The sequence below is a fragment of the Mastigoproctus giganteus genome, chromosome 13, assembly GCF_048544385.1.
Source record: "Mastigoproctus giganteus isolate SK-2022 chromosome 13, ASM4854438v1, whole genome shotgun sequence".
NCBI lineage: Eukaryota > Metazoa > Arthropoda > Arachnida > Uropygi > Thelyphonidae > Mastigoproctus > Mastigoproctus giganteus.
In genome coordinates this window covers 135025931-135053164 of record NC_143587.1, presented here as the reverse complement: position 1 = coordinate 135053164, position 27234 = coordinate 135025931, and the positions used below count along the sequence as shown (strand labels likewise).

The window sequence follows — 27234 nt, the reverse complement described above, 5'->3', positions numbered from 1 at the left end:
ACCGAAATCGCGAATACTGAGTTATGGCTCCCATAGTAATAAAGGGGTTCCGTTCCAAAGTATGAAATATATAAGAAAAACTAGTCTAAAATTTTGTCTATGTATGTATTATATGTACCTTCATAATATGACTATGTACATAGACAGTACATAGTGAAATGCAAGCATATGGCATCGAAATGAAAATAAGAAACCATTTAATATTAAATGTAATATTTATTAGAAATTTCAAACAAATCTTTCAAACCAGCGCCTTTGCTTGCTAGCAAAAAAAAAAAAAAACATCACGCCAGTGCTATCACTAGTTTCGCTAAAGTGTTGATAAAGGGGTTTTGCCTTTTCGCAAATGATGAGTGAACTTAATGGAATTTTATTTTGAGTTCGGTCTTCTATCCACAGATTTAAAGCCTTTTCCATTTTTTATAATTTAACATCACGAGTTACAGAGCAAATTTTTTTAAGCAATTAGCGCGTTTTCACGGACACTACGGCGGATTTTTTCTTCCGATTTCTTGATTGATCGTACCGTTGACTCATTGATTTTATGTTTTGCCACTGAGGAGACAATTTCACCATTAGAAATTTTGTCTAATAACTCAATTTTATTCGCTAATGTCATCACCTTTGATATTTTCACATTTCTCTTTTTATTCGTAGCCATATTTTTGTAGGGGTTAGAAAGAACTTGTCCACAATAAAGTCACTTTCTTCCGTTAATACACTCGAAAAAGTCTGTTTTACACTGCAAAACGGTAGATTTATCATTTTTGTAAGCATATCAATTTATAAACATATAAATTAAAAGCAAACGACGAAACCTTCCATGACAAACGCATAACACATACTGAACAAGGATTAGCGAGAAACATCCACGCTCGCGTTTTTGTTTCCCCTCTCTCCCCACCCACTGAGCGCTGTTTTGACCGCGAAAGATAATTTTAGCCACGCCCATGTTCTTTATGGCGGAAAACATTCACGGCGCTTTAAAATTCACATTTTTTTAGGTTTCATTTTATATTAAATCGGCGATTGCGAATACGCGAAACCGCGAATAGCGGGGTTTACTGTATAGGAATTTTGCTAGCAGGGACAGGGAGGTGATTATCCTGTTATACGAGGCAACGACCAGACCACACCTAGAGTACTGTATACAGATCTGGAGGCCTCATTTTTGAAAGGATGTACAGTTGCTAGTATGAGTACAAAGAAGGGCCACACGACTGGTGAGGGGTACAAAGGGGTGCTGTTACCAAGATCCCATTTTTCTTCCAACTCACGTATTAATGATCTTGGTAAAACACCTCCCACCATTCCCAACACGCTCCACTCAATGCTTCCTGTGGTCTTCCGCCAAAAGGATGTCAGGAGGATTTTGACAAATCTCGATGCTAAGAAAGCTCCAAGCCCTGATGGTATTTCTCCACTTGTTCTCAAAACCTTGATATTTGGGTGACATTCAAGTCAAGTAGACTCAATTTCGGCGAAGTCTGGATGGTCTGTGACAGCAAATCTTCTGCTTGCACCTTCACAATAGTGGGAATGGTAGTAATCCTGGGTATAACCTCCATGCACAAGTACTCTGGGTGACACCTAGGTAGGAACCAACATAAGCAGGGGTCGAAGTGTGGCACTCACGCCATATGGAGAAATGCCACCCCTCTGTGTTACCAGGCAATACTAGGTGGTAGATGACACTCATCAACCAGTGCAATACCACCACTTTGCTTACTGGAGGCTTCAAGTGGTGGAACCCTTGTTTAGTCTCCAGAGCTCAGTTCCGGTCAACCCTTCACCATCTCTTCCATCATGCAGTATAACTGATGACTTTCGAGGTTATGATGAACATCATGGCGAGATCCAATCTTTCTTACATTTCGAGGGTACAGCTCTAAAACGATGTCCACATGTCCGCTAGTTAGTACACTGGACCGAACCTATTGGTAACTCTTTAGGAGACTTCCGGATCAGCTAGTGTATAATCTTGCTACCTCTACTCTGCCAGATAATGACTGGAGGGAGTCTGAGTAGTGTGTATGTGGGGGGGGGGCATTGTCGAGGCCACATTATGTCAAGGATAGGGGTATATTCTTACCATGTGTACGCCATATCCAAAAATATCATTCTGCATACAGCACGTCTCCCCACTTTTCCTTACTATTGAATACACCATGAATTGCCAAACTAATAGAGTAAGCTCATCTGCGAAAAGATGTAAACCTCCCAAAGACTTCCTAGTTCATTTCACAAATATACGTGGTTCTGATATTCCCTGTCAAAGAATTGTTAATTTGGAATCTCCTCTTTTCAATCTTCTCTGGTTTAAAATCTCTCTACCTCACTGTGTTAAATTCACCATCTGTTTTCTCTACCGTTCTCCCAACTCCACTAATCACTTGGAAATCTTTGACTTTCTCCAGTCCAACTTTCCTAACAGTGAGGTAATTTTCCTTGGTGATATTAATGTTCACAACTCCAGCTGGCTTTTGTTTTCTAGTCACACCAGCTAGTCGAGGTGCTGAGGCTTTTGCAATTTTTAATGACCTTGCACAGATTGTTCATTTACTCACAAGAATACTGGACAATCCCAACCATACAGTCAACATGCTTGATCTTTTTCTCACAAACAATCCTTATAAGTACACGGTTGAAGTGAGTGGTCCTTTAGGTACCTCAGATCACAACTTGGTGATGGTTTCTTCTCCAATGAAGCCTTTATCTTGTGGCTATTCCCAACCTCGTATTGTTTGGCATTACAAGAATGCAAAATGGGATGACCTACGAGATTTCTTCTTTTCCTTGGTCGGATTACTGTTTCGAAACTTCTGATGTCAAAGTTTGCTCAGATCGTGTCAGTGAAATTATTCTTGTAGAAATGGAATCCTTTATTCCACACTCCACTTTAAAATCTTGTCCTTTATCTAAACCTTGGCTTTCCAATAAATGTGCTAAGGCTGTTCAAGAGAAGAACGCTGCAGAGCGCAATTGGCTTGTTTCCAATTCTTCAGTTTCATTTTCTGCCTACACAAAAGCTTTCAACAATTGTAAAGCAGTCATTAATCAGTCCAAACTAGATTTTGAACAGGCTAAGAGCAGAAAACTTGCTTCTTGCCCTAATGGTAGCTGAGCATTCTGGTCTCTTGCCAAAGATATTGGCCATAACTTTTGCCCATCTCTGCTCCCGCCTCTGTCAAAACCAGATGGGTCTGTTGTCACTTCTGCCAAGGATAAAGCTTACCTGCTAGTATCCCATTTTTCTTCCAACTCATGTACTAGTGATCTTGGTAAAACACCTCCCACAATTCTCAACACACCCCATTCAATTCCTCCTGTGGTCTTCCATCACAAGGATGTTAGAAGGATTTTGACGAATCTCGATGCTAAGAAAGCTCCAGGTCCTCATGGTATTTCTCCACTTGTTCTCAAAACCTGTGCTCCTGGACGTACTCCTGTTCTATGCACTTTTTTCCATTTTTCTTATTCCAAAGGTGTTTTTCCTTCTGCCTGGAAATTTACTCATATCCAGCCAGTTCCTAAAAAGGGTGACAAATCCCTCCCATCTAATTATCGTCCACTGAATTATTCCATAAATGGGTAACATAAGCCAGAATATCACCAGTGGATCGACACTGACGGAATTAACGGCCAACTCTTAAACTACTTAGAAACCTTCCGTCTGATCAACGTTCGCCAGTATGGATTCCATCAGTGTCGATCCACCGGTGATATTCTGGCTTATGTTACCCATTTATGGACTAATTCAATGGAAAGGTTTGGTGAAACACAAGTATTTGCTCTTGATATCTCAAAGGCTTTCAATCGTGTTTGGCATAAAGGTCTTCTAAACAAGCTTCCATCTTATGGTTTGCCAACTGTTTTTAGTAATTGGTTATTCAGTTTTCTCTCTGATCACTCACTGAGGGTGATGGTAGATGGCTCTCTGTCTTCAAACTTCTCCACTAATGCCGGTGTTCCCCAAGGTTCAGTTCTTTCCCCCACTCTTTTCCTCTTGTGTATTAATGACCTTCTTCCATTGACTGGAAATCCTATCTATAGTTTTGCCGATAATAGCACATTGCATTCCACTTTCCATTTTGAGAAACCTTGCCCTGCTCAATCAGCTTCAACTTTTCGAAAATCTGCTACCAATTCCTTAAATGCCAACCTCCAGGTAATTCTCCAGTGGGACAAAGACAACTTAGTTCATTTCATTCCTTCTAAAACTCAGTCTTTCTTATATCTCACAAAAAGGATTCTTCTGCTCCTATGCTTATCTATGATGACACTCCGATTTCTAGGGAAAATGATATATCTCTTTTGGGGATTACCCTGACTTCTAATCTCTCTTGGCACAAGCACATTACAAATATTGCTTCCTCTGCATCAAAAAAACTTGGTTTTCTATTTTGCTCTCGGCGTTACTTTTCTTCCAAACAGCTGTTCACTCTGTGCAAATTGCAAATCTGCCGTACCATGGAATATTGTTCCCACATCTCGGATGGTGCCCCCAAAACCTCTCTCAGGCTTCTAGATTCCATTCAGAAGAGGGCAGTTAGGTTAATTAATGACTCCTCTGTAACAGAGTATCTCCACTCTCTGTCTCATAGACGTACTGTTTCTGCTTTTCTACATATATTTCAATGGGCTCTATTCTTCTGAATTGGCTTCTATAATTCCCGCTCTCTCTTTCAAAACAGTCCGAACACATGATACCACCAGCCAACATCCATTTACTGTCCAACTTCAAACTCATAGAACCAACTTTTCATCTCCCTCATTTATTCATTCAACTGCTGTTTTCTGGAACAACCTTCCTTCACACGTATTTCCTGAAAATTACAGTCTACAGAAGTCGAAGTCTAATGTCAACAAATATCTTCTTTCGTCTTCTAAACCTCCAACCAAGCACGGTACTAAGTACTATAGGTACTAATATCTCTTCTGTTTGGGGTTTTCATAAAGACAAAAAAAAAAAAAAAAAAAAAAAAGAAAGAAAAAAAAAAGAAAAAGAAAGGCACTGCAATTCTGCAAATTGCAGCGCCTGGAGAGTAGGCACCTGTGATGTGACCTGATTAAGGTGTATAAGGCCTTGAATGGATTGAGCAAGCTGAATGCTGAAGGGATTAGCATTAGTAGAGGCATATGATGCAAGTAACCAAGCTTATGCAGCATCAGCCAAGAAAAAAAAAAAAAAAAAAAACCCACTTCCACTTCACCCCTTCGTTCGTTTGAAATACCTGTCCAGCTGAGCCTTAAATTTATTTAGGCTATGAACTTTCACGACAAGGGATGGAAGTCTGTTCCACCAACAAACCATCTACCCGCTGGCTAAAGACAAATTTCCGCACGTCTATCCTACATCTGTCTTTCCTTATTTTGAATTTATGCTCTCTCAGGTGATTATTCTGAGCAAGAGGAAGAATCCCATAAGCATTGAGCATGCTCAAACTATTCAAGGCTTTATACACCTCTATCAGATAACCTCGCTGGTGCTTAGTCTCCAGACACTGCAATTTGCAAAACTTAAGCCTTTCTTCGTAAGAGTACCCCTCTATTCCATTCATTAATCTTGTTGCTCTTCTCTGTACTCGTTCCAGTAGCTCTGCATCCTTCTCGAAATGAGGCCTCCAGACCTGTATACAGTACTCAAGGTGTGGAGTACTGTATACCCTGACCATTGCCTTATACAATGGAATAATCACCTCCTTATCCCTGCTGGAAAAATTCCTGTATATCATTGACAAGACACTATGAGCTACTCTTGCAGACCATCTGCACTGCTCAGAGAACTTCATATCTGCCTCCACAATTACCCTCAGGTCCTCTTCATTCTTTCCACTGTCAGTGTAGTACCACAGAGTTGATACATTGCTCTGGGGTTGCTGTTTCCCATATGTAGTACTTTACATTTGTCAATGTTAAACTTCATTTGCCACCTCTCAGCCCATCTGCTCAACCCCTGTTGCAGCAGCATAGTGTCAGTAGTGTCCTTGACAACCCTGCCAACCTTCGTATCGTCTGCAAACTTGGACATTAAGCTTGATATACTAGCATCAATATCATTTATAAATACAGAAAACAATAATGCACCCAACACTGAACCCTGAGGGACTCCAATAATAACATTAGTCCACGATGAGCAGTGTCCATTGATTACCACTCTCTGTCTTCTCCCCCTCAACCACCCCTTTCTCCATAGCAGCAATTTCCTCCAATGCCACACTGCTCTAATTTGTGCAGCAGTCTTCCATGTGCAACCGTATCAAAAGCCATTCTAAGATCCAAGTATATGATATCAAAGTTATTCCTTGCATCCAGTTCTTTTGTGACTGCATCATAGTATCCAATCAAATTGGTCAGGCAAGACTTCCCCTTAACAAAACCATGCTCTGTCCGAGCTATAACTGAAGTCTTGTCTAGATGATCCTGCAGTGCTTCTTTAACCAGTGCCTCCATTAATTTTCCTGGAACAGAAGTTAAACTCACAGGTCTATAATTACTTGTGTCAGCCTTTGATCCTCCTTTGTGAATTGGGGTTACATTTGCACATTTCCAGTCTATGGGTACCTCCCCTGAGTCCAAGGAAGCTCTCATAATTATGGCTAAGGGTTTGCTTACTTCCTTTGTTGCCTTCTTTAATATAACTGGATAGATCCCATCCACCCCAGGTGCCTTTCTTGTGTTTATCTTCAACAATTTCTTCTCCACTTTACTCTCAGTTATTACAAGATTCTCTAGCTTACTGTCAGGGTTGAATACACCTCTGGCATTCCCCTCGCTGAATAACTCCTTGTGTAAATGTCGATGCAAAATATTCATTTAGTTTGTTAGCCACCTGAGCAGGATCATCAACAGTTGACCCATCGATATCATGTGGATCAATCTGATTCATCCCCTTCCTTCTAGAGTTTACATAAGTAAAGAACTCTGCTGTTTTTCTTTGCATCCCTTGCCAAAGATTTCTCGTAATCTGCCTTTGCCTGCCTAACCTCCTTTGTAACTTGGTTACAGATCAACTTGTATCTATCATAGGCTTCTGTGTCACGTGTTAATTTATATGTATCCCATGCATTTTTCTTCTCTGTCATTCTTAATCTGAGCAAGAGGATTCTTACTCTTGCTCAGATTAAGAACCCGAGGAAAGACCATTGTAGAATTGATGTGCTGAAATTTGCCTTAAGCCAGTGGGTAGTTGATAACCTAAATAAATTTAAGGCTGAGTGGACAGGCATTTGGAATCAATGGAGGGGTGAAATGGGATGGATTTTTTTTTTTTTTTTTTGGCTGATGTCCTGCATCGTATGCTTCTACTAATGCTAATATCTCAGTATCTATAAGGTGTATTAAAATAATTTTTTTTGTAATTTCCAACATTCAGGAAAAGTGTTGTTAAAAATGTGGTAACATCTCGATTGAAGTGTGGACACCATCTTGCTGAAACCTGGGGAAATCTGTGGAACAGCAAAGATCTGCAACATATCAATGTAAGTGTGTCCTTTCACTGTGGGCTCTATGAAAAATTCAAAATGTACCGATGATGCCATTTTTGTGCACATCTAACCAGACATTGACTTTTGGAGTGTCCCTTTCATTTTTGATCACTTGGTGAGGATTCTCCATACCCCAAATGCGGCAATTGTGTCTGTTAATTTCCTGCAAATGTGAAAGGTTGATTCATCACTGAATAACAACAGATCAAGATAACTGGGATTGTCATCGATAAGGCTGATCTCAGTATTGAAATCCGCCCTTAAGCGGTGATCATCTGGCTTAAGGTGTTGAAGAAGTTGAAGTTTGTATACATGCAAAGTTTGTGAACAATGTCATGAATTGTTGAATGAGGAATCTGCAGTTCATTACTACCCAGTCTAAGTGACTTACGTGGGATCCTAGAGAATGACTCATGCAACCGATCCACAGTCTCATCAGTTACACACTTTTTCGGGTGTTTCCCAGTTTGTGAAACTAAACTTCCCATCTCTTTTAGAGTCTTATCTCACTGAAGAATGGATTTGGATGTGGGATGATTCACATTCCATTCCCTTCGTGCACGCCGCTGAACATGCATAACTGATTGAAATTCAGCTAATGTACGTTATGGTGATGTACCTGTACACACTGCACCTTCTGCTGTGGAGTCCACATCTCGACTGAGGGACTGAGGCAATAGCCATTTTTATGCATGCGTGACTACTGGTGACGTACCTGCACTAGTAACCTTGACAGTGTAATGAAACAAATCTTGGAGAGATTTCTCATCGACTGTGCCTTTGTTTGAGAAAATATAACGAGTGGTTCTCACATTATAAGCCGTTATTTTTGGATACCTCTAGCCCAGACATCCTGTATGTAATAACAGGACATGGATCCCTCAATGAAAAACTATTCAAATTGGGACTACACGACACAGATTTATGTGCATGTGGAGCTGTATAAAACTGAAAGCATGTACTTTATGACTGTCCGTATTATGCTGATTTATGATTGCAGATGCAGGGCTGTGTTTCTAATTTCCATCCTGGGGGAGAAGAGAATCTTCTCTCCACCTGAGCAACTTTTCAGAAATTGCAAGAATTTGCTAAGGAGGTATTTAAAAGAAGATGACAGGCAGTTTGCTAATATTCTGAAACAATATTGAATTGAAGTCGGCAGAAGATTTTTCTTTTTCTTTTAACTGCTAAAATTTTTTTTTCCTTCTTTTTTATTTTATTATTCTCGTTAATCCTTGTTCGGTATGTGTTACGCGCTTGCCATGGAAGATTCTGTCCTTTTATCAATTTATAAATTGATATGCTTACAAAATTGATAAATCTACCATTTTGCAGTGTAAAACAGACTTTTTCGAGTGTGTTAACGGAAGAAAGTGACTTTATTTGGACAAGTCTTTCTAACCCGTACAAAAATATGGCTACGAATAACAAGGAAAATGTGATTGTGAAATTATCAAAGAAGGTGATGACATTGGCGAATAAAATTGAGCTATTAGACAAAATTTCTAACGGTGAAAGTGTCTCCTCAGTGGCAAAACGTTATAAAATCAATGAGTCAACGGTATGATCAATCAAGAAATCGGAAGAAAAAATCCGCCATAGTGTCCGTGAAAACGCGCTAATTGCTTCAAAAATTTGCTCTGTAACTCGTGATGTTAAATTAGAAAAAATGGAAAAGCTTTAAATCTGTGGATAGAAGACCGAACTCAAAATAAAATTGCGTTAAGTTCACTCATCATTCGTGAAAAGGCAAAACTCCTTTATCAACACTTTAGCGAAACTGGTGATAGCACTGGCGGGATAAGTTTTTTAGCTAGCAAAGGCGCTGGTTTGAAAGATTTGTTTGAAATTTCTAATAAATATTACATTTAATATTAAACTGTTTCTTATTTTCATTTCGATGCCATATGCTTGCATTTCACTATGTACTGTCTATTTACATAGTCATATTATGAAGGTACCTATAATACATACATAGACAAAATTTTAGACTAGTTTTTCTTATATATTTCATACTTTGGAACGGAACCCCTTTATTATTATGGGAGCCATAACTCAGTATTCGTGTTTTCTGTATTCGCGGCATTTCTCAGAAACGTAACCCCCCGCAAATAGCGAGGGTTCACTGTATATACTTCCTCTGCATCTAAAAAACATGGTTTTCTCTTTCGCTCTCGGCGTTACTTGACTTCCAAACAGCTGTTCACTCTGTACAAATCGCAAATTCACCTTACCATGGAATACTGTTCCCACTTCTGGGGTGGTGCCCCCAAAACCTCGCTCAACTTCTAAGTTCTATTCAGAAGAGGGTAGTTAGGTGAATTAATGACTTGTCTCTAACAGAATCTCTCCACTCTCTGTCTCATAGACGTACTGTGTCCACTGCATGCCTTTTCTACAGATACTTCCATGGGCAATGCTTTTCTGAATTGGTTTCTATAATTCCCGCTCTCTCTCTTTCAAAAAAGTCCAACCACGTGCTGCCACCAAGCCAACATCCATTTACTGTCCAACTTCAAACTCACAGAACCAACTTTTCACCTTCCGCATTTATTCATTTAATTGCTGTTTTCTGAAACAACCTTTCTTCATACGTATTTTCTGATAATTACAGTCTACAGAAGTTCAAGTCTAATGTCAACAAATATCTTCTTTCGTCTTCTCAACCTCCAATCTATGCACGGTACTAAGTACTATAGGTTCTAATACCTCTTGTGTTTGGGGTTTTCATAATAAAAAAAAAAAAAAGCAGCTGAATAAAAATTCCACTCGATACATACAGCCCTAACTCTGTGTAGAGCATTGTTCAATCATTCATATCTATTATGCTTGTATAATTTTTTTTCTTTTATGTCGCAGTTCACTGACAAAGGCAGGAAGCAGAGCGCAGCAAAAATGCATATTATGTCATATATATTATTTTATTATATTAATTATAATTATAGTGAATGCACATTGCTAAAGACTGTTTCTAGGAGAACGAGTAATAAATCTGTATTCATTCTCAGAGTTGCAAACAAATCTAATACTATGAAAATATAAGAAATAAAATTAGAGTTTGGCATGACTGGAATACCTAGTAAACAGGGAATAATTAAGAGTATTAGCTAACAATGTGAGTATTGAATATTCATCACAAAAAATAAGCTTGCAATGAATTTTATTATAACTATTTATATTGTTTAATAGAGTTACATGACAAAGGTCAAGAAAGATTTATGAAAACGATATCAGCAACCCGCATTACTTTTGTGCGAATCACCATCAAACTGTATCTGTCACAGATGGGTCAATGTTTGCTGTGACACTGTTGATAGCACTGATACTTGTTTTGGCAAAATATAAGATGAAATAAATATAAAATGGATAGGGCAATTTATTGTGTCATTCTTCATTATGCATGTATTTCTCTGGTACACGCTTCACATTTCTATTCTGACTACAGGCTACATACCTCTGCAGCTTTCCATGTAAGCTTAGTTGGCACTATATACCTCCATCTACTAATTGTTTGTAGAGGTCTGAGTTCGATTCTCATCGACAACTGGAGAAATTTCTAAAATCCTCTTCAATCAAGGCTGTAATTAGTCAATGCCAGAGGTGAGTTAAACTCTGGCAGTGAGCTAGATGATTTTGTAATAACTAACAGGAAAGTGTAGGAGAAATTGTTGAAGATAAACATAAAAAAGGCACCTGGAGTGGATGCGATCTATCCAGTTATATTAAAGGAGGCAGCAAAGGAAGTAAGCAAACCCTTAGCCATAATTATGAGAGCTTCTTTGGACTCAGGGGAGGTACCCATGGACTGGAGATGTGAAGATGTGACTCCAATTCACAAAGGAGGATCAAAGGGCAACACAAGTAATTACAGACCTGTTAGTTTAACTTCTGTTCCAGGAAAATTAATGGAGGCACTGGTTAAAGAAGCACGGCAGATGCTTCTTTAACTCAAGTCTTGTCATCTAGACAAGACTTCAGTTATATCTCGGACAAAGCATGGTTTTGTTAAGGAAAAGTCTTGCTTGACAAATTTGATTGGATACTATGATGCAGTCACAAAAGAAGTGGATGCATTGAATAACTTTGATATCATATATTTGGATCTTCAAAAGGCTTTTGATACTGTTGCACATGGAAGACTGCTGAACAAATTAGAGCAGTGTGGCATTGGAGGCAAATTGCTGCTATGGAAAAAGGGATGGTTGAGTGGGAGAAGACAGAGAGTGGTAATCAATGGATATTGCTCATCGTGGATTAATGTTATTAGTGGAGTCCCTCAGGGTTCAGTGTTGGGTCCATTGTTGTTTTCTGTATTTATAAATGATATTGATGATGATGGTATATCAAGCTTAATGTTCAAGTTTGCAGACAATACTAAAGTTGGCAGAGTTGTTAAGGACACTAATGACAGTACACTACTGCAACAGGATCTAGACAAGTTGAGCAGATGGGCTGAGAGGTGGCAAATGAAGTTTAACATTGACAAATGTAAAGTACTACATACGGGAAGCAGTAACCCCAGAGTGACGTATCAACTCTGTGGTACTACACTGACAGTGGTAGAGAATGAAAAGGACCTGGGGGTAATTGTGCAGGCAGATATGAAGTTTTCTGAGCAGTGCAGATGGTCTGCAAGAGTAGCTCATGGTGTCTTGTCAATGATATACAGGAATTTTTCTAGCAGGGATAAGGAGGTGATTATCCCCTTGTATAAGGCAGTGGTCAAGTCACACCTTGAGTACTGTATACAGGTCTGGAGGCCTCATTTTAAGAAGGATGTAGAGCTGTTGGAACGAGTACAGAGAAGGGCAACAAGATTAGTGAATGGAACAAAGGGTTGCTCTTACGAAGAAAGACTTAAGTTTTGCAAATTACAGTGTCTGGAGACTAGGCACCTGCAAGGTGATCTGATTATGGTGTATAAAGCCTTGAATGGTTTGAGCATGCTCAATGCTGATGGGATTCTTCCTCTTGCTCAGGATAATCACCTGAGAGGGCATAAATTCAAATTGAAGAAAGACAGATGTAGGATAGATGTGCGGAAGTTTGCCTTTTGCCAGCGGGTAGTTGGTTGGTGGAACAGACTTCCGTCCTTTGTTGTGGAAGCTGAGAGCCTAAATAAATTTAAGGCTGAGCTGGACAGGTATTTGGAATGAACAGAGGGGTGAAATGGGAGCAGGTTTTTTTTGGTTGATGTTGTATAAGCTTGCTTTCTTGCATCATATGACTCTACTAATGCTAATGCTAATATCAGGTGGAGGGAGTAATGTTTTGCACAATGAGCTATCAACTTGCACAACATGCAAATCAGCCTGTGAACATACACACTTACAAACTAAACACAAAAAATATGAGTAATGGGCTCTTGATTAAAATTTTCCTTGATTAAAATTTGCAAATGGTATGGTTTGGTTAGGTTAAGTTAAGGAAATTGATCAGATGAAATTTTTATTTAAAAGAAGACAGCACTTACTCACTAATACTCGTTGTTTTATGAAGCATAATGCTCCATAAAAGAACCAAGTGCTTGTGATCAAAATCTTCTTGGTCAGCAATAATAAAACTGCTCATCTGTATAAAATAAAATTTGTTTGTATTCGACTATTTGCCCATTTTTGAAAATTTCCCTAACATAACCTAACCTAACCTAATGCAATTGTTGTGTATGATTACAGTAAGGAAATTGTCCAAAGTATTAAATGAGGAATAAGCTATAGCAGCAGACAGAAACACATCCTTGAATTTCGAACTGCGAATATAACTTGGCATTTCCAATAAGCTGCTGCACAGGAATGTTTATACTGCTATTTAAAGATTTAAATGAAACAAAAATGAGCTCTGGCAGCAAATAAAATTTGTTCAGTAATTATATGTTCTCCAGCAGTGTATAATTTAGTGATACATACTGTAACAGCAAATATGCTCTTACAGCAGAATGACTACTCTGTCATGAATTAAAATGATGAATTATCTTATTAGATAATACAGTTATTTTTTTTTTTTTAGGAGCATTAGCAGCTAAGGCCATATTGCTCTGGGGATATGCGGTGGTCATTCCCTGACCTTTCTGCATCCTCCGTATTTGGTGGGTCACGGGCACGAACCCCGGTCTAATCAAGAAGTGTGTGCTATGCACTGCTGCTCCTGCCCACCTGGCTATGGAACACCAGATAATACAGTGAAATATTTATATAAGTATTTGCAACAGCTAATAAGATTATGCATCTTGCTAAATGACTAAAGGTGGGTGTCAATGATAATATATTGACTCACTTGTCATTTTAACAGATCAATAAGATCAAAAGTTAGAGTGATTCACTGCAAGAGTGATTTAGAACAATGCGTGCATAGTGAAGCATCAATCAAGGTTTCACATTTACAAAGGAAAACTTACCATTCTATCTTCAAAGCCTTTCACAGTAATGCCGTCTGGTAATGATGACTTTAGCATTCGCATCTAAACAAAACATGTGCAACAACAATTATAACAGTTTTAAAAATAGAAAAAAATTAACACATTGCTAGAGACAACAACACAACTTGTAGTCTTTTTGACCATACTTATACATAAAGTTGAACAAAAAGCTGGTGAATGATTTTTAGTTATTATTGTACTTGTGGATCTTTGGAATTTTAAATTTAATTTAAACTAGAATCATACCTCCCACTAGAGTAAAGAGCTCAAAAGTAGTGGGAATGCTTTAGCTTTCCTTGATTAATAATCATGGTTTTTATAATGTACAGGATTTGCTGCATGTTTGAAAAGGTTGTGGTGATATTTCATATGTAGTGGGACATCACACAACCAAAGCAAAAACTCTTGGTATGTTTTTGATGAAAAGAAAATGAGAAGATTAAGCCTACACTTAGCATTTGGGGAGCTTGAAAATGATGATGCCCATGAAGGAATTAAAACAGGTTGTTTGCAACTACTGCCAGGAAAACATGAAATATATTGTGCAAAGTGGATAGGTGAAATAGGACCTGGATATGTCTGCAAGAGGGTAAAATTGATGATGTTGTACAACACTTATCTTTTAAAGACACAAAAGGCATTATTGATGTACACGGTAATAATGTTACTGGGAATAGGAGATGGGAGGATTTCTTTATTATTATTATTATTAGTCATATGGTGCAAGGAAGCCTGAGGCTTATGCTGCACCAGCCAAAAAAAAAAAAAAAAAAAAATTTTCCCACATTACCCTGTGAGAGAGAGAGAGAGAGAGAGAGAGAGAGAGAGAGTAAAAGGGAATCACCAAGAAAGCAAGAAATAGAAGAATGATGATATCCAGCTCAGGACCCTTGGTTTGGCAAGCCCATACTCACCAGATGTACTTAATAGGTATACGGCAATATTGAGAAAAAGGCATGAGGATTGAATTTGAAAATGTCTGGAATTTTGGCAAGACATGATAGAAGTAGCATATGATAAGAATTATGTCAATCAGTTCAACCACTGAGAGGCTCATGGAGTAAAATTTCTCAGAATTATCTATGCTTGTTAACAAGAAAGACTGATTTTACAGGGATAGGATATATTTAAATAGAACAGTGCAAAAATATTTGCTGTTGCTATTGAGTTAGGTGGGTCAGAACACTATTAGTTTGAGTGGGATAACACAGAATAATAGTTTAATAGCAGCCACAGGCAGAGATAAAATTGACTCTTGCCCTGCTTCTATCAAGACATGCAGCAGCAGCTGAAAAGCAAGATATGGGGGATTACAAGCTCTTCTGAAGGTACACATGGTATAAGCAAATATATGGGCCATTTAACTGCAGGGGATCAGACCTAGTGAGTATGGGCTTAGCATACCTAGGGTCCTCGCTGGATGTCATCATTCTTCTCTTTCTTGGTGACTCCCTTCTACCTCCCCCCCCCCTCTCTCTCTCTCAGGGTAATTCAGAAATTATTATATTTTTGGCTGGTGCAGCAAAAGCCTCAGACTTCCATGCACCATATGGCTAATAATAATGTTGAGATTACTTTTGCTTGTTTGGAGTATTTGATGAATTGGAAGTATTAGTGAAGTCATCAAAGTGGACATTGTAGGGTTATTGGAAACATGCTGCCACTCAGACATGGGAGAGGGAAAGAGTAATGCTCCTGGTTAGGAAATAAAAAGAATCTAAGGTAGTGCACCTAGTTGATGTGGGTGGCCAGTATAATGTTCAATCAGTGTGATATAAGCAGTGGAAAAATAAAATGGAACGAATAGAGAGGTGAAATGGGAGTTTTTTTTTTTTTTTTTTCCTTTTTGGCTGATGCTGCATAAGCTTGCTTTCTTGCATTGTATGCCTCTACTAATGCTAAAAATTACAGTTGGAGTACATTAAGGGCAAATGACTGTAATGAGTATAATGAACAACTACAGTGTCAAATAGAGTGGTCTAACAAATGTCTTATAATGAGAGAATTAAAATGCATTCTGATTTACTGGGCCACTCTATTTGTCTGTAAAGTTCTGCTACTATGTGGGTGACCAATTTGTTAGTTGGCCACTCACACAGTAGAAGAACTTTTAGTATCACTGTTATCTTTACCAACATGTTAGAGAGGTGACAAGTCACCTCTCCAAAATGATGGTAAAGAAAACAATCCTTGCCAATATTTTGACCAATCCTTCCCTAAACATATTCAAATAACTGACTTACAAAACATCGGATGGAAATTTATTCTAACAATCAATAATTTGCTTGCTGAGAGCAAATTTCCACATATCTATTCTGCAACTAACCTTTCTCAATTTAAATTTATGCCCCCTTGTGTGTTGTTTGGAGAAACAACTAAGCATGCCATCAGCACTTATTTACCCAATCTATTCAAAGCTTAAACACCTCAATCAGGTCTCCTTCTAGGTGCATAGTTTCCAGAAACAACAATATGTAGAACTGAAGTTTTTGTCAGTTAGAAGCCCCTCCCCCGGCTTCGTGCACCCAACTAACTTTATTGCTTTTATCTGCTCATTGTTCTCCACACACATTTTAACAGAACCATATAGTTTTCAAGATGTGGCCTAACCATTGCCTTATACAACAAGATAATCATTTCCTTGTTTAGCTCACAAAATTCCTATAATATCATTCAAGAACCATATGAGTAATCCAAGCAGCCTCTCTGAACCGGACAGAGAACTTCATATCAGATTGCACAAATAACGCACACGTTTTTCATTCTCTGCTACTGCTACCCATATGCGGTATTCAGCATTAGCTGAGTGGTCAGGCACGTGGGTGCATAAGTACACACGTGAATTGAGTGACCAGGGTTCAAGCCCGTAACTGCTAAATACGGTGCTGTTTCTTGTATTCTGTGAACTCCTCTGACCATTTGGTCATCCTGGATTATAAACAGAAAATTTATTTTATTTATTTTTAAATGTTAAATCTCAATTGCCACTTTCCAGCATACTGCAAGATAAAAAAATTAGGAAGACTGGCTCAGAAGTGGCAAAGTTTAACATTTGACAAATGCAAGGTATTACTGCATATGTGTAACAGTAATCGAACCAATTACAGTTGGAGTACTGTAATTGGTATGTTGTGCGGTAACAAATTCAAGCTGATAGAGAGCAAAAAAGACTTGGGTATGGCTATGTAGTCAGACAAGAAGTTCTCTCGGCAGTGGTGCAGATGAGTTTCTAGAACAGCTCATGGGGTTTTGTTAATGATTTATTTTTTTGCATCAAGTTCTATCGTTATTGCATTATGGCAACTAATCAGCTTGGACACATAACATCTCACCTTAACAAATCCATGCTGTGATTTCAGTGCAACAGCATTCCTGTTTGTTGTTTGTTATTTGGTTTTTAGGAGCATTAGCAACTAAGGCCATATTGCTCCGGGGATATGCAGTGGTCATTCCCTGACCTTTCTGCATTCTCCGTATTTGGTGGTCACGGGCTCGAACCCCGGTCTAATCAAGAAGCTTGTGCTACGCACTGCTGCTCCTGCCCACCTGGCTACGGAGGCGCCACAGCATTCCTGTCAAGATGAATCTATAATACTTTTTTAACTACTGACTCCATTATTTTCACCAGAAAATAAGTAAAGTTTACACTCTTACATCACTCTTCAATCCCCTTTGTGAAGAGGAGAGATATTTGCACATCTCTAATCCATAGCTGAATTCCTCAAATCCAAGGATGCTTTCATAATTTCGGCTAAAGGCTTGCTCACCTCTTTTGATGTGTCTTTTAATATAATTGGATAGATCTCATCAGTTGCAGGGTCTTATTTACTTTAAGCTTCAACAATTTCCCTTCCACTTTCCTCTCAGTTATCATCAAATCACTTACACTTAGGTCTCATTTAGAATTTGCTATATTTCCAGCATTTCCATCCCTAAAAATTTCTTCATATGCGAATATGAAACTGCCTCACCTTATACTGTCCATGAAAAATATTTTTTCAGTTTGTCAGCAACCTGAACAGGATCCTCAACAGTTATGGCATTTATATACAGTGAACAAATGTGACTCATCGTCACAAAAAAAGCATAAGTTTTTTTTTTTTTTTTTTTTCAGTGAAATCTTGTAATCACTCTTAGCCTCCTTAACCCAGTAAGGTACTTAATTGTAGATTACTTTGTATTTACTGCAGGTTTCCGAATCTCCTAATAATCTGTATGCATTCTATGTGTTTTCCTTCAACTACCCAGTTATCTGACAATGATATAGGTTTAAACCTTGAACAATATGTTTTTTAGTTGGCATAAAAAGCACACAAACTTCTAATTACTTTACAAAATACTTCCCATTTAGAATTTGCTGTTAGTAACTTTATCAGCTTATCTCACTGCACAGAATTTAAAAACTGACTGAGACCACTGTAGTCACCTTCACAAAAGCTCTTCCATTTATCCTTGACAGTGGTTACATCTTTAAGTAAATCCCACATCGATACATTATGATCACTGTCATTGAGGGGGGGGGGTCTTTAATCGGCAGATTCTTAATGTGCAAAGCATCACTGCTGATAATCACATCAAGGGTTTTACCTTTTCATGTTTGCTTGCCTCTCTAATATATTGGTGTCAGAAACAATCATTCAATAATTCCACAAATTTTTTGATACTGTGTGAGTGACCAATCCACAAGTTCCCATCAATATCTGGAAAGAAAAAATCCACCATTAGAAGACATTCTGATTTACTGACTCATTCTGTTTCTCAGTATAGTTATTCATTATTTGATGATGGATTTTCCACTGGTGAAAACGGATAAGTAGTTTTGATATCTTTACCGCATTCTTCGTTAATTAACATATTACATTGTGTTATACAGAGATATTAAATAGGCTTAGTAGCAACCATTAGCTATTTTTTTTAAATTTAACTAGTGATTCTTGTAAGTTACGACTCACTGCTTGTACTGGTGTTGGCGCCGATATTGTTAAACTTGCCACCATTGTTGTAGTATACCAGATTGAAACGAAATAGCGTAACATAGATCGCGAAACTGATAGTGTAAGGTAGAACATAAAACTATATAGCGTAATATGTAGCACTGAATCTGTTAGCTTAGTAGAGTATTATCAATTAATCAAGTAAATTTCTTAAGCATTAACCATTCTTAAGTAAATTATATTTAAACGGAAATCATGATCCTGACTAGAGCTGCGAAGCAATGTGCACAGATTTGAGAGAGAGTTTGGTTTGGATTTTATTGGCGCATTAGCAACTAAGGCTATAATGTGCGATTAGAGAGAGTTTGGTTTGGATTTTATTGGCGCATTAGCAACTAAGGCTATAATGTGAGATTAGAGCGAGTGCTGTGGTTTGGGGGAGAAACGAAGGGAGCGATTCTCCAATGCATCACAGTCTCAAAAAATGTGGGAAATTGAAATGTTTGTGAACCTTTCTGGAACAGGATATGATCTAGCCAAGAGGTATGTCACTGTGTGTGTGTGTGTGTGTGTGCCAATAAATTAGGTGCCAACTCGGCATTCTGATGGGCGTCTATGAAATCTGAGGTGTAGGGCAGATGCCCTTGAAGAAATTGAAATGGGGGTCCCCATCAAACTTTCAGCTGTCCAACTCAACGACAGAGCTCACTCTTGTGCATAAGGCAACACAATGGCAACCTTCAGGGCAAAATGAGCTGGTCCCACAGGAACTAGTTATTGTTGGTGACTCTATTGTCAGGAAGACGGGGAATATATTATGCAAAAAGGACAGGTGGAACAGAACCAGGGTATGTCTGCCGGGGGCAAAAGTTGATGACACTGTAGAGCAGATACCATCTTCTAAGGGCACAAAAGGTGATACTGTTGTACATGTTGGCACTAATGACATTACGAGTAGAAGATCTGCAGATTTGCTTAACAAGTACAGGTCAATGTTGTAAAAAAGTTGAGAGTTAGGGTAAAATTTGAAAGTGTCTGCCCAGACAGTAGAGGATATATGATGATATAGGCGGAGTACGTGGTGAGAGCCTTGTAAATCAAATTTGGCCCTAGAGAGATTGTGCAAGGATCATGGGGTGGAATTTTTTTCAGCATGGTCTGTGCTTGTTAATGCACAGACCATGCTTGCAGTGATTATTCATGCATTAAGAATTTTCAGATAAACGAACCACGGGTTAACAGTGATCACAATTTTCTGATGTGGGATTTATTTAAAGTTGTAACTACCATCGAGGGTAAAGGAAAGGATTTTTCTTTCTTAAAGGTGACTATAATAGTCTCAGATAGCTTTGAAATTCTATACAGTGGGATCAACTGATGATGTTACCAATGGTGAATTCTAAATGGGAAGCCAGGACTTAATCTTGGAGTCTACTAGGCTTTTCATACCAACTAAGAAATACTTTTCAAGGTTTAGGCAAAAATGGATGTCAGATGAATTAATGAGACTCCTGGCAGAGAAGAAAAATGCATGGGATGCATATAAATTATAAGGCGACACAGAAGCATATTGCAGATATAAGCTAATCTGTAATCAAATCACAAAGGACGTAGTAGTGGCATGTGATGCAAGAAAGCAAATGTATGAGCTTATGCAGCATCAGCCAAAAAAAAAAAAAAAAAAAATCACACCATTCCCTCCAAATGCCTGTCCAGTTCCTCCTTAAATTTATTCAACCTATCAACTTCCACAATGACAGATGGAAGTTTGTTCCAGCAATTAACCACCCGCTGGCTAAAGGCAAATTTCCACACATCTATTCTACATCTGTTCTTTCTTAATTTGAATTTATGTCCCCTTAGGTTCGTAATCTGAACAAGTGGAAGGATTCCATCAGAATTCAGTGTGCTCAACCCATTCAAGGCCTTATACACCTCAATCAAATCACTGTGCAGGTGCCTAGTCTCCAGCCACTGCAATTTGCAGAACTTAAGCCTCTCTTGGTAAGAGGATCCCTTCATTTCCCTCACCAATTTTGTTGCCTTTCTGTGTACACGCTCAAGCAAATCTACATCCTTCCTAAAATGAGGCCTCCAGACCTGTACGCAGTACTCAAGGCGTGGCATGACCATTGCTTTATACAGAGGGACAATCACCTCCTTTTCCCTGCTAGCAAAATTCCTATATATCATTGACAAAACCCCATGACCAGCCCTGGCAGCCTGTCTGCATTGCTCAGAAACCTTCATATTTGACTGCACAATTACTCCCAGGTCTTTTTCATTTTCTACCAACCTTAAGTGTAGTACCACACAGTTGGTACGTTTCTCTGAGGTTACTTCTACTCATATGCAGTACTTTGCATTTGTCAAGGTTAAACTTCAGTTGCCACTTCTTAGCCCATCTGCCCAAATTATCTAGGTCCTGTTGCAGTAGCACACTGCCATTACTGTCATACAACCCTGCCAACCTTTGTACCATCTGCAAACTTCGACATTAAGCCTGATATACCTTCATCAATATCATTGATAAATATACAAAACAATAGTGGACTCAACATCGAACCTTGGGGGACTCCAATAATAACATTAGTTGTTGCTACAATGGAAAAATCATCCTTTTTTCCATTGTAGCAACTTACCCTTAATACCATTCTGCTCCAATTTGTACAAGTGTAAGAAGCTTTCCTGAAATCCAAATATATGATATCAAAATTATTTTTTGCAACCAGTTCCTTTGTAACCACATCATAATATCCTATCAAATTTGTCAGACAAGACTTTCCCTTAACAAACCCATGCTGTGTCTGAATTATTGCTGTCTAGATGATCCTGCAATGCATCTTTAACTGGTGACTCCATTATTTTACCCGGAACAGAAGTTAAACTAACTGGTCTGTAATTACTCGTGTCACTCTTTGATCCTCCTTTGTGAAGTGTGGTCACATTAGCACATCTCCAGTCCGTGGGAACCCCCCTGAATCCAAGGATGCTCTCATAATTATGGCTAAGGGTTTGCTTAGTTGCTTTGCCGCCTCCTTTAATATAACTGGATAGATCCCATCCACCTCAGGTGCTTTTCTTATGTTTAACTTCAACAATTTCTCCTACACTTTGTTCTTAGTTATTACAAAATCATTAAATATCCTGCTACAATTTGATAACCTTCTGCCATTTTCAAACCTTAATAATTCCTCATGTGTTAATGTAGATGCAATCTACATTCACACATGAGTAATTATTAATATATTCACTCATTCAGTTTGTTTGCTACCTGAGCAGGATCATCAACGGTCGAACTATCGATGTGAAGCGGACCAATCAGATTCATCCCCTTCCTTTTAGAGTTTATATAAGTAAAGAAATTATTACTGTTTTTCTTAGCATTTTTGCCAAGGATTTCTCATAATCTGCCTTTGCCTGCCTAACCTCCTTTGTGACCTGATTACAGACTAGCTTATATCTGCCATAGGCTTCTGAGTCGCTTGATAATTTATATGCATCCCATGCATTTTTCTTCTCTGTTATGAGTCTCATTAGCTCATTAGATAACCATTTAGGCCTAAACCTTGAACAATATTTCTTAATAGGTATGAAACTTTTAGTAGCAACCACGAATAATTCCTTGAATGCTTCCCACTTAGAATTTACAGTTGGTAACATTGTCAGTTGATCTCACAGTACAGAATTTAAAAACTTTCTGAGGTTAGGCAGGCAAAGTCAGATAACAAGAAATTTTTGGCAAAAAATGCCAAGAAAAACAGCAAAGCGCTATTTACTTATATAAACTCTAGAAGGAAGGCTGAACTGAACATATAGTGTCGGACAAAAAAACTGCGTCACCTTAAAAAAGTAACATTTGTAGTGAAATGTATAAGAGATTGTTTGATTACAGTCATTGTGTTTGTCGGAAAGCAAAAATATTGCATCGGATAATGCTTCTATTGCATCAGACAGTAATTGCAAGGTATTGCATCAGCTGTTTCTATAAATATGGTGTTGGAAGGGTATACAAGCTCATTAGTATCCTGTTTTGCGGAGGTGTAAGCATGGCTACTTATGCTCAGTTAAAACGAAGAGAAAAAAGTGTAGCTGTCGCTCTGCCCCTGGAAGGGCTTTCTATGTGTGCTATCACTGATAAAATAAGCTGCCACCAGTTAACAGTATCCTTGGTGCTGAAATTAAAAAACGAAACCAGTGAAGTGAAGAGAAGACCTGGATTAGGCCATAAGAGAGTGACTATGCCTTCCCAAGATTGATATTTGAAACAGCTATGCCTTCGTAATCACCATGCCAGTGCTCCTGATCTAAAACTGGACTTTGAGATGGCCTCTGGTGTTGAAAAAAAGTGCACAAACTATCCAAAGATGGCTTTTGGAATGTGGTTTGCGTGTCTATCAGCCTAAGAAGAAGCCTTTGTTGACCCAACAAATGAGGAAGCAGTGACTTGTTTGGGATAAAATGCATGTTTTCATGGACAAAAGAGCAATGGGACACCGTCATCTTTTCTGACGAATAAAAATTCAACCTTGCTGACTCAGATGGGAAATGATATGTCAGAAGACAAAAATCAGAGGTATACCATCCTGACATATCAGAGGTATACCATCCTGGCATAACATCTGTAAAGTTCCTTGCTGGCCAGATGGTCTGGGGATGCATAACAAGCAAAGGGGTGGGGCAAATTAAGTTTATTAATGGAACAGTGAATGCAGAAACTTATACTGCTATCATGGAGGAGTGCCTGAAACCTGTTATTAGGGATCACCACACAGATGTCCAAAACTGCATTTTTCAACAGAACTCGGCACCGTGCAACACAGCAAAATTGGTAAGTTTTATGCTATTTATACTTAATGATGATTTTGTCTTTTTGTCTCACAAGGCTTAAAACATACTTACACCAATTTTTTCTCTCGTTTTTCTCCACTAAGGTTCAGTCATACCTCAGACTGGCATGGCAACAGTCCAGATTTAAACCCTATTGAAAATTGCTGGTACATAATGCCGCCTAAATTTGCTCAGAAGAAGCCAACAAGTAAGATTCAGCTGGAGGAGAGCATTGTAAGGGTGTGGTTTCACAAAATTGGGCAAATGTATATCCAGAAGTTGATTAACTCTATGCCAGATTGTTGCAAGGTTGTAATTGTAGCTCGAGAAGGAACAACAAAATATTGAGGACATATTTTTCTACATAATACTTTTATGTTAACTTGTCATTTCAGTTTGCACACATAAATGCAATAAAATGTATATTTGGTTGTAATGATTGTCATTTGCATGATTTCTCATATTTCCATTAATTCCGCATTTTACCCTTCGGGGAGATATTTACGGCAATTAGATATACCAGGTGGAGTTTTTTTATCGGATTTCATTAACAGAGTTATATATCCCATCTAACAAATGCATTTTGAACATTTCTGCAACCCACAATGCAGCGCAAAAACCATTATTTGCAAACTTCACAAGTGATGCAGTTTTTTTGTCTGCCGCTCTAGGTGGTTCGACTATTGATGATTCTGCTCAGGTAGCTGATAAACTGAATGAGTATTTTGCATTTTTATCCACACATGAGGAGTTATTCAAGGAGGAGGGGATTACCAGAAGTGTATAAAACTCTAACATGGAGCTAAGTGATTTTGTAATAACTGAGAGCAAAATGGAGAAATTGCTGAAGTTAAACATAAAGAAGGCACCTGGAGTGGATGCGATCTATCCAGTTATATGAAAGGAGGCAGCAAAGGAAGTAAGCAAACCCTTAGCCATAATTATGAGAGCTTCCTTGGACTCATGGGAGGTCCCCATGGATTGGAAGTGTGCGACGCCTCCGTAGCCAGGTGGGAAGGAGCAGCAGTGCGTAGCACACGCTTCTTGATTAGACCGGGGTTCGAGCCTGTCACCACCAAATACGGAGGATGAGGAAAGGTCAGGGAATGACCACCGCATATTCCCGGAGCAATATAGCCTTAGTTGCTAATGCTCCTAAAAACCAAACAACAACAACCACCCATGGATTGGAAGTGTGCAAATGTATCCCCAATTCACAAAGGGGGACCGTTTGTTTGTTTGCAGATTTATTAGGTGCATTGGCATCTGTGGCCATAGTGCACCAAACATAGGGGGTTCAAAGGGTGACACAAGCTTGTTTGTTTGTTTGTTGTTTGTTATTTGGTTTTTAGGAGCATTAGCAACTAAGGCCATATTGCTCCGGGGATGTGCGGTGGTCATTCCCTGACCTTTCCGCATCCTCCGTATTTGGTGGGCATTGGCTCGAACCCTGGTCTAATCAAGAAGCGTGTGCTACGCACTGCTGCTCCTGTCCACCTAGCTATGGAGGCGCCTGGTGACACAAGTAACTATAGACCTGTTAGTTTAACTTCTCTCCAGGGGAAAATAATGAAGTCATTGGTTAAAGAAGCATCGCAGGTTCTGCTAGACAAGACTGTAGTAATGGTTAAAACACAACATGGGTTTGTTAAAGGGAGGTGTTGTCAGACCAATTTGATTGTATAATGTGATGTGGTCACAAAGGAAATGGATGCAAAAAATAATTTTGATGTCATATATTTGGATTTCAGGAAAGCTTTTGATACTGTTGCACATGGAAGACTGCTGTACAAATTGGGGCAATATGGTATTAAGGGCAAATTGCTACAATGGATAAAGGGATGGTTGAGTGGGAGACGACAGAGAGTGGTAATCAATGCTCCTGCAACAGGATCTAGATATGTTGGGCAAATGGACTGAGAAGTGGCAACTGAAGTTTAACATTGACAAATTACATTGATGAATCTGTCAATGTTAAATACTGCATATGGATAGCAGTAACCCAAAATAAACGGTACCAACTGTGTGGTACTACACTCAGAGAAGTAGAGAATGAAAAAGATGTGGGGTAATTGTGCAGTCAGATATGAAGTTCATTTAACAGTGCAGAGAGGCTGTCAGAGCATGTCATAGAGTCTTGTCAATGATATATAGGAATTTTGCCAGCAGGAATAAGGTGATTATCCAGTTGTACAAGGCAATGGTCAGGCCACACCTTGAGTACTGTGTACAGGTCTGGAGGCCTCATTTTAGCAAGGATGTAGAGTTGCTAGAACAAGTACAAAGAAGGGTAACAGGGTTGGTGAGTGAAACAAAGGGGTGCTCTTACCAAGAAAGGCTTAAGTTCTATGAACTGCAGTGCCCGGAGACTAGGCACCTGCAAAGTGATCTGACTGAGGTGTATAAGGCCTTGAACTGGTTGAGCAACCTCAATGCTGATGGGATTCTTCCTCTTGCTCAGATTACGAACCTGAGGGGGCATAGATTCAAATTGAGGAAAGACAGGTATAAAATAGATGTACGGAAATTTGCCTTTAGCCAGCGGGTAGCTGATTGCTGGAACAGACCCCTCTCTTGATGTGGAAGTTGATAGTTAAATAAATTTAACTATCAACAGGCATTTGGAGTAAATGGATGGGTGAAATGGGAGGTTTTTTGATTAAAGAGGCCTGTGTGCTCTGGATTCATTATTATTATTAAATTACAGTTGCTCAGAGCGAAACAGATACAAAAATATAGATTGTGACATGTTTAATAATAGGAAATATACACATATTAGATTAGATACATACAAATAAAAGCTTTCGGTTGTTTAGTCAACCTTCTTCAGTTAAACTGACAGTTAGAATGGAGCATGAGGGCATGTACTGCCGATCTTGCACGTGAAGTGCGTGTTTAATTGTTGGATGTTGAAGCCTGTGGCTGTGATGTATGTGGATGTGGCCATTGTTTGTGAATGGACAGGATTGCTGTTTCGGTGATAGGGTGGACACAAAAGAGCAATCCGCTTAGCGGATGTGGAGCACTTAGCTATTGACGAACACGTTTGGTGCACCCACCACGACATTGACCCACACCGCGATTGTGGATAAGTCCCACCATTATCGGCGACGTGCCTGGTTGGAGTTGTTAAACATCAAATGCTCCAATACCTCAGTGAACAGGAACAGTGGTGGTCAAGCCCACTCTATCACCGAAACAGTAATCCTGTCCATTGACAAATGCTGGCCATGTCCACATACATCACAGCCACGGGCTTCAACATCCAACAATTAATCACGCACTTCACGTACAAGATCGGCAGTACACGCCCTCATGCTCCATTCTAACTGTCAGTTTAACTGAAGAAGGTTGACTAAACAACCGAAAGTTTTTATTTGTATGTATCTAATGTAATATATGTATATTTCCTATTATTAAACTTGTCACAATCTATATTTTTGTATCCGTTTCACTCTGAGCAACTGTAATTTAATAATAATAATGAATCCAGAGCGCACAGGCCTCTTTAATCATATTTGAACTGTTCTTGGCCAGCCAACATACGATATAGTCGTGAAACTGCAAA

General features: G+C 38.8%; 1 protein-coding gene across 2 annotated transcripts in view; it reads right to left on the bottom strand.

The window, feature by feature from the left end:
- LOC150076458 ((E3-independent) E2 ubiquitin-conjugating enzyme UBE2O) overlaps positions 1-27234 on the bottom strand; it is a 758089-nt gene that overhangs the window by 180216 nt on the left and 550639 nt on the right. For both annotated transcript variants that reach the window (XM_090387793.1, XM_090387794.1), the window contains exon 17: positions 13882-13944. In XM_090387793.1, coding sequence (XP_090243919.1) covers positions 13882-13944 — 63 coding nt within the window. The remainder of the gene's footprint in view (positions 1-13881; positions 13945-27234) is intronic.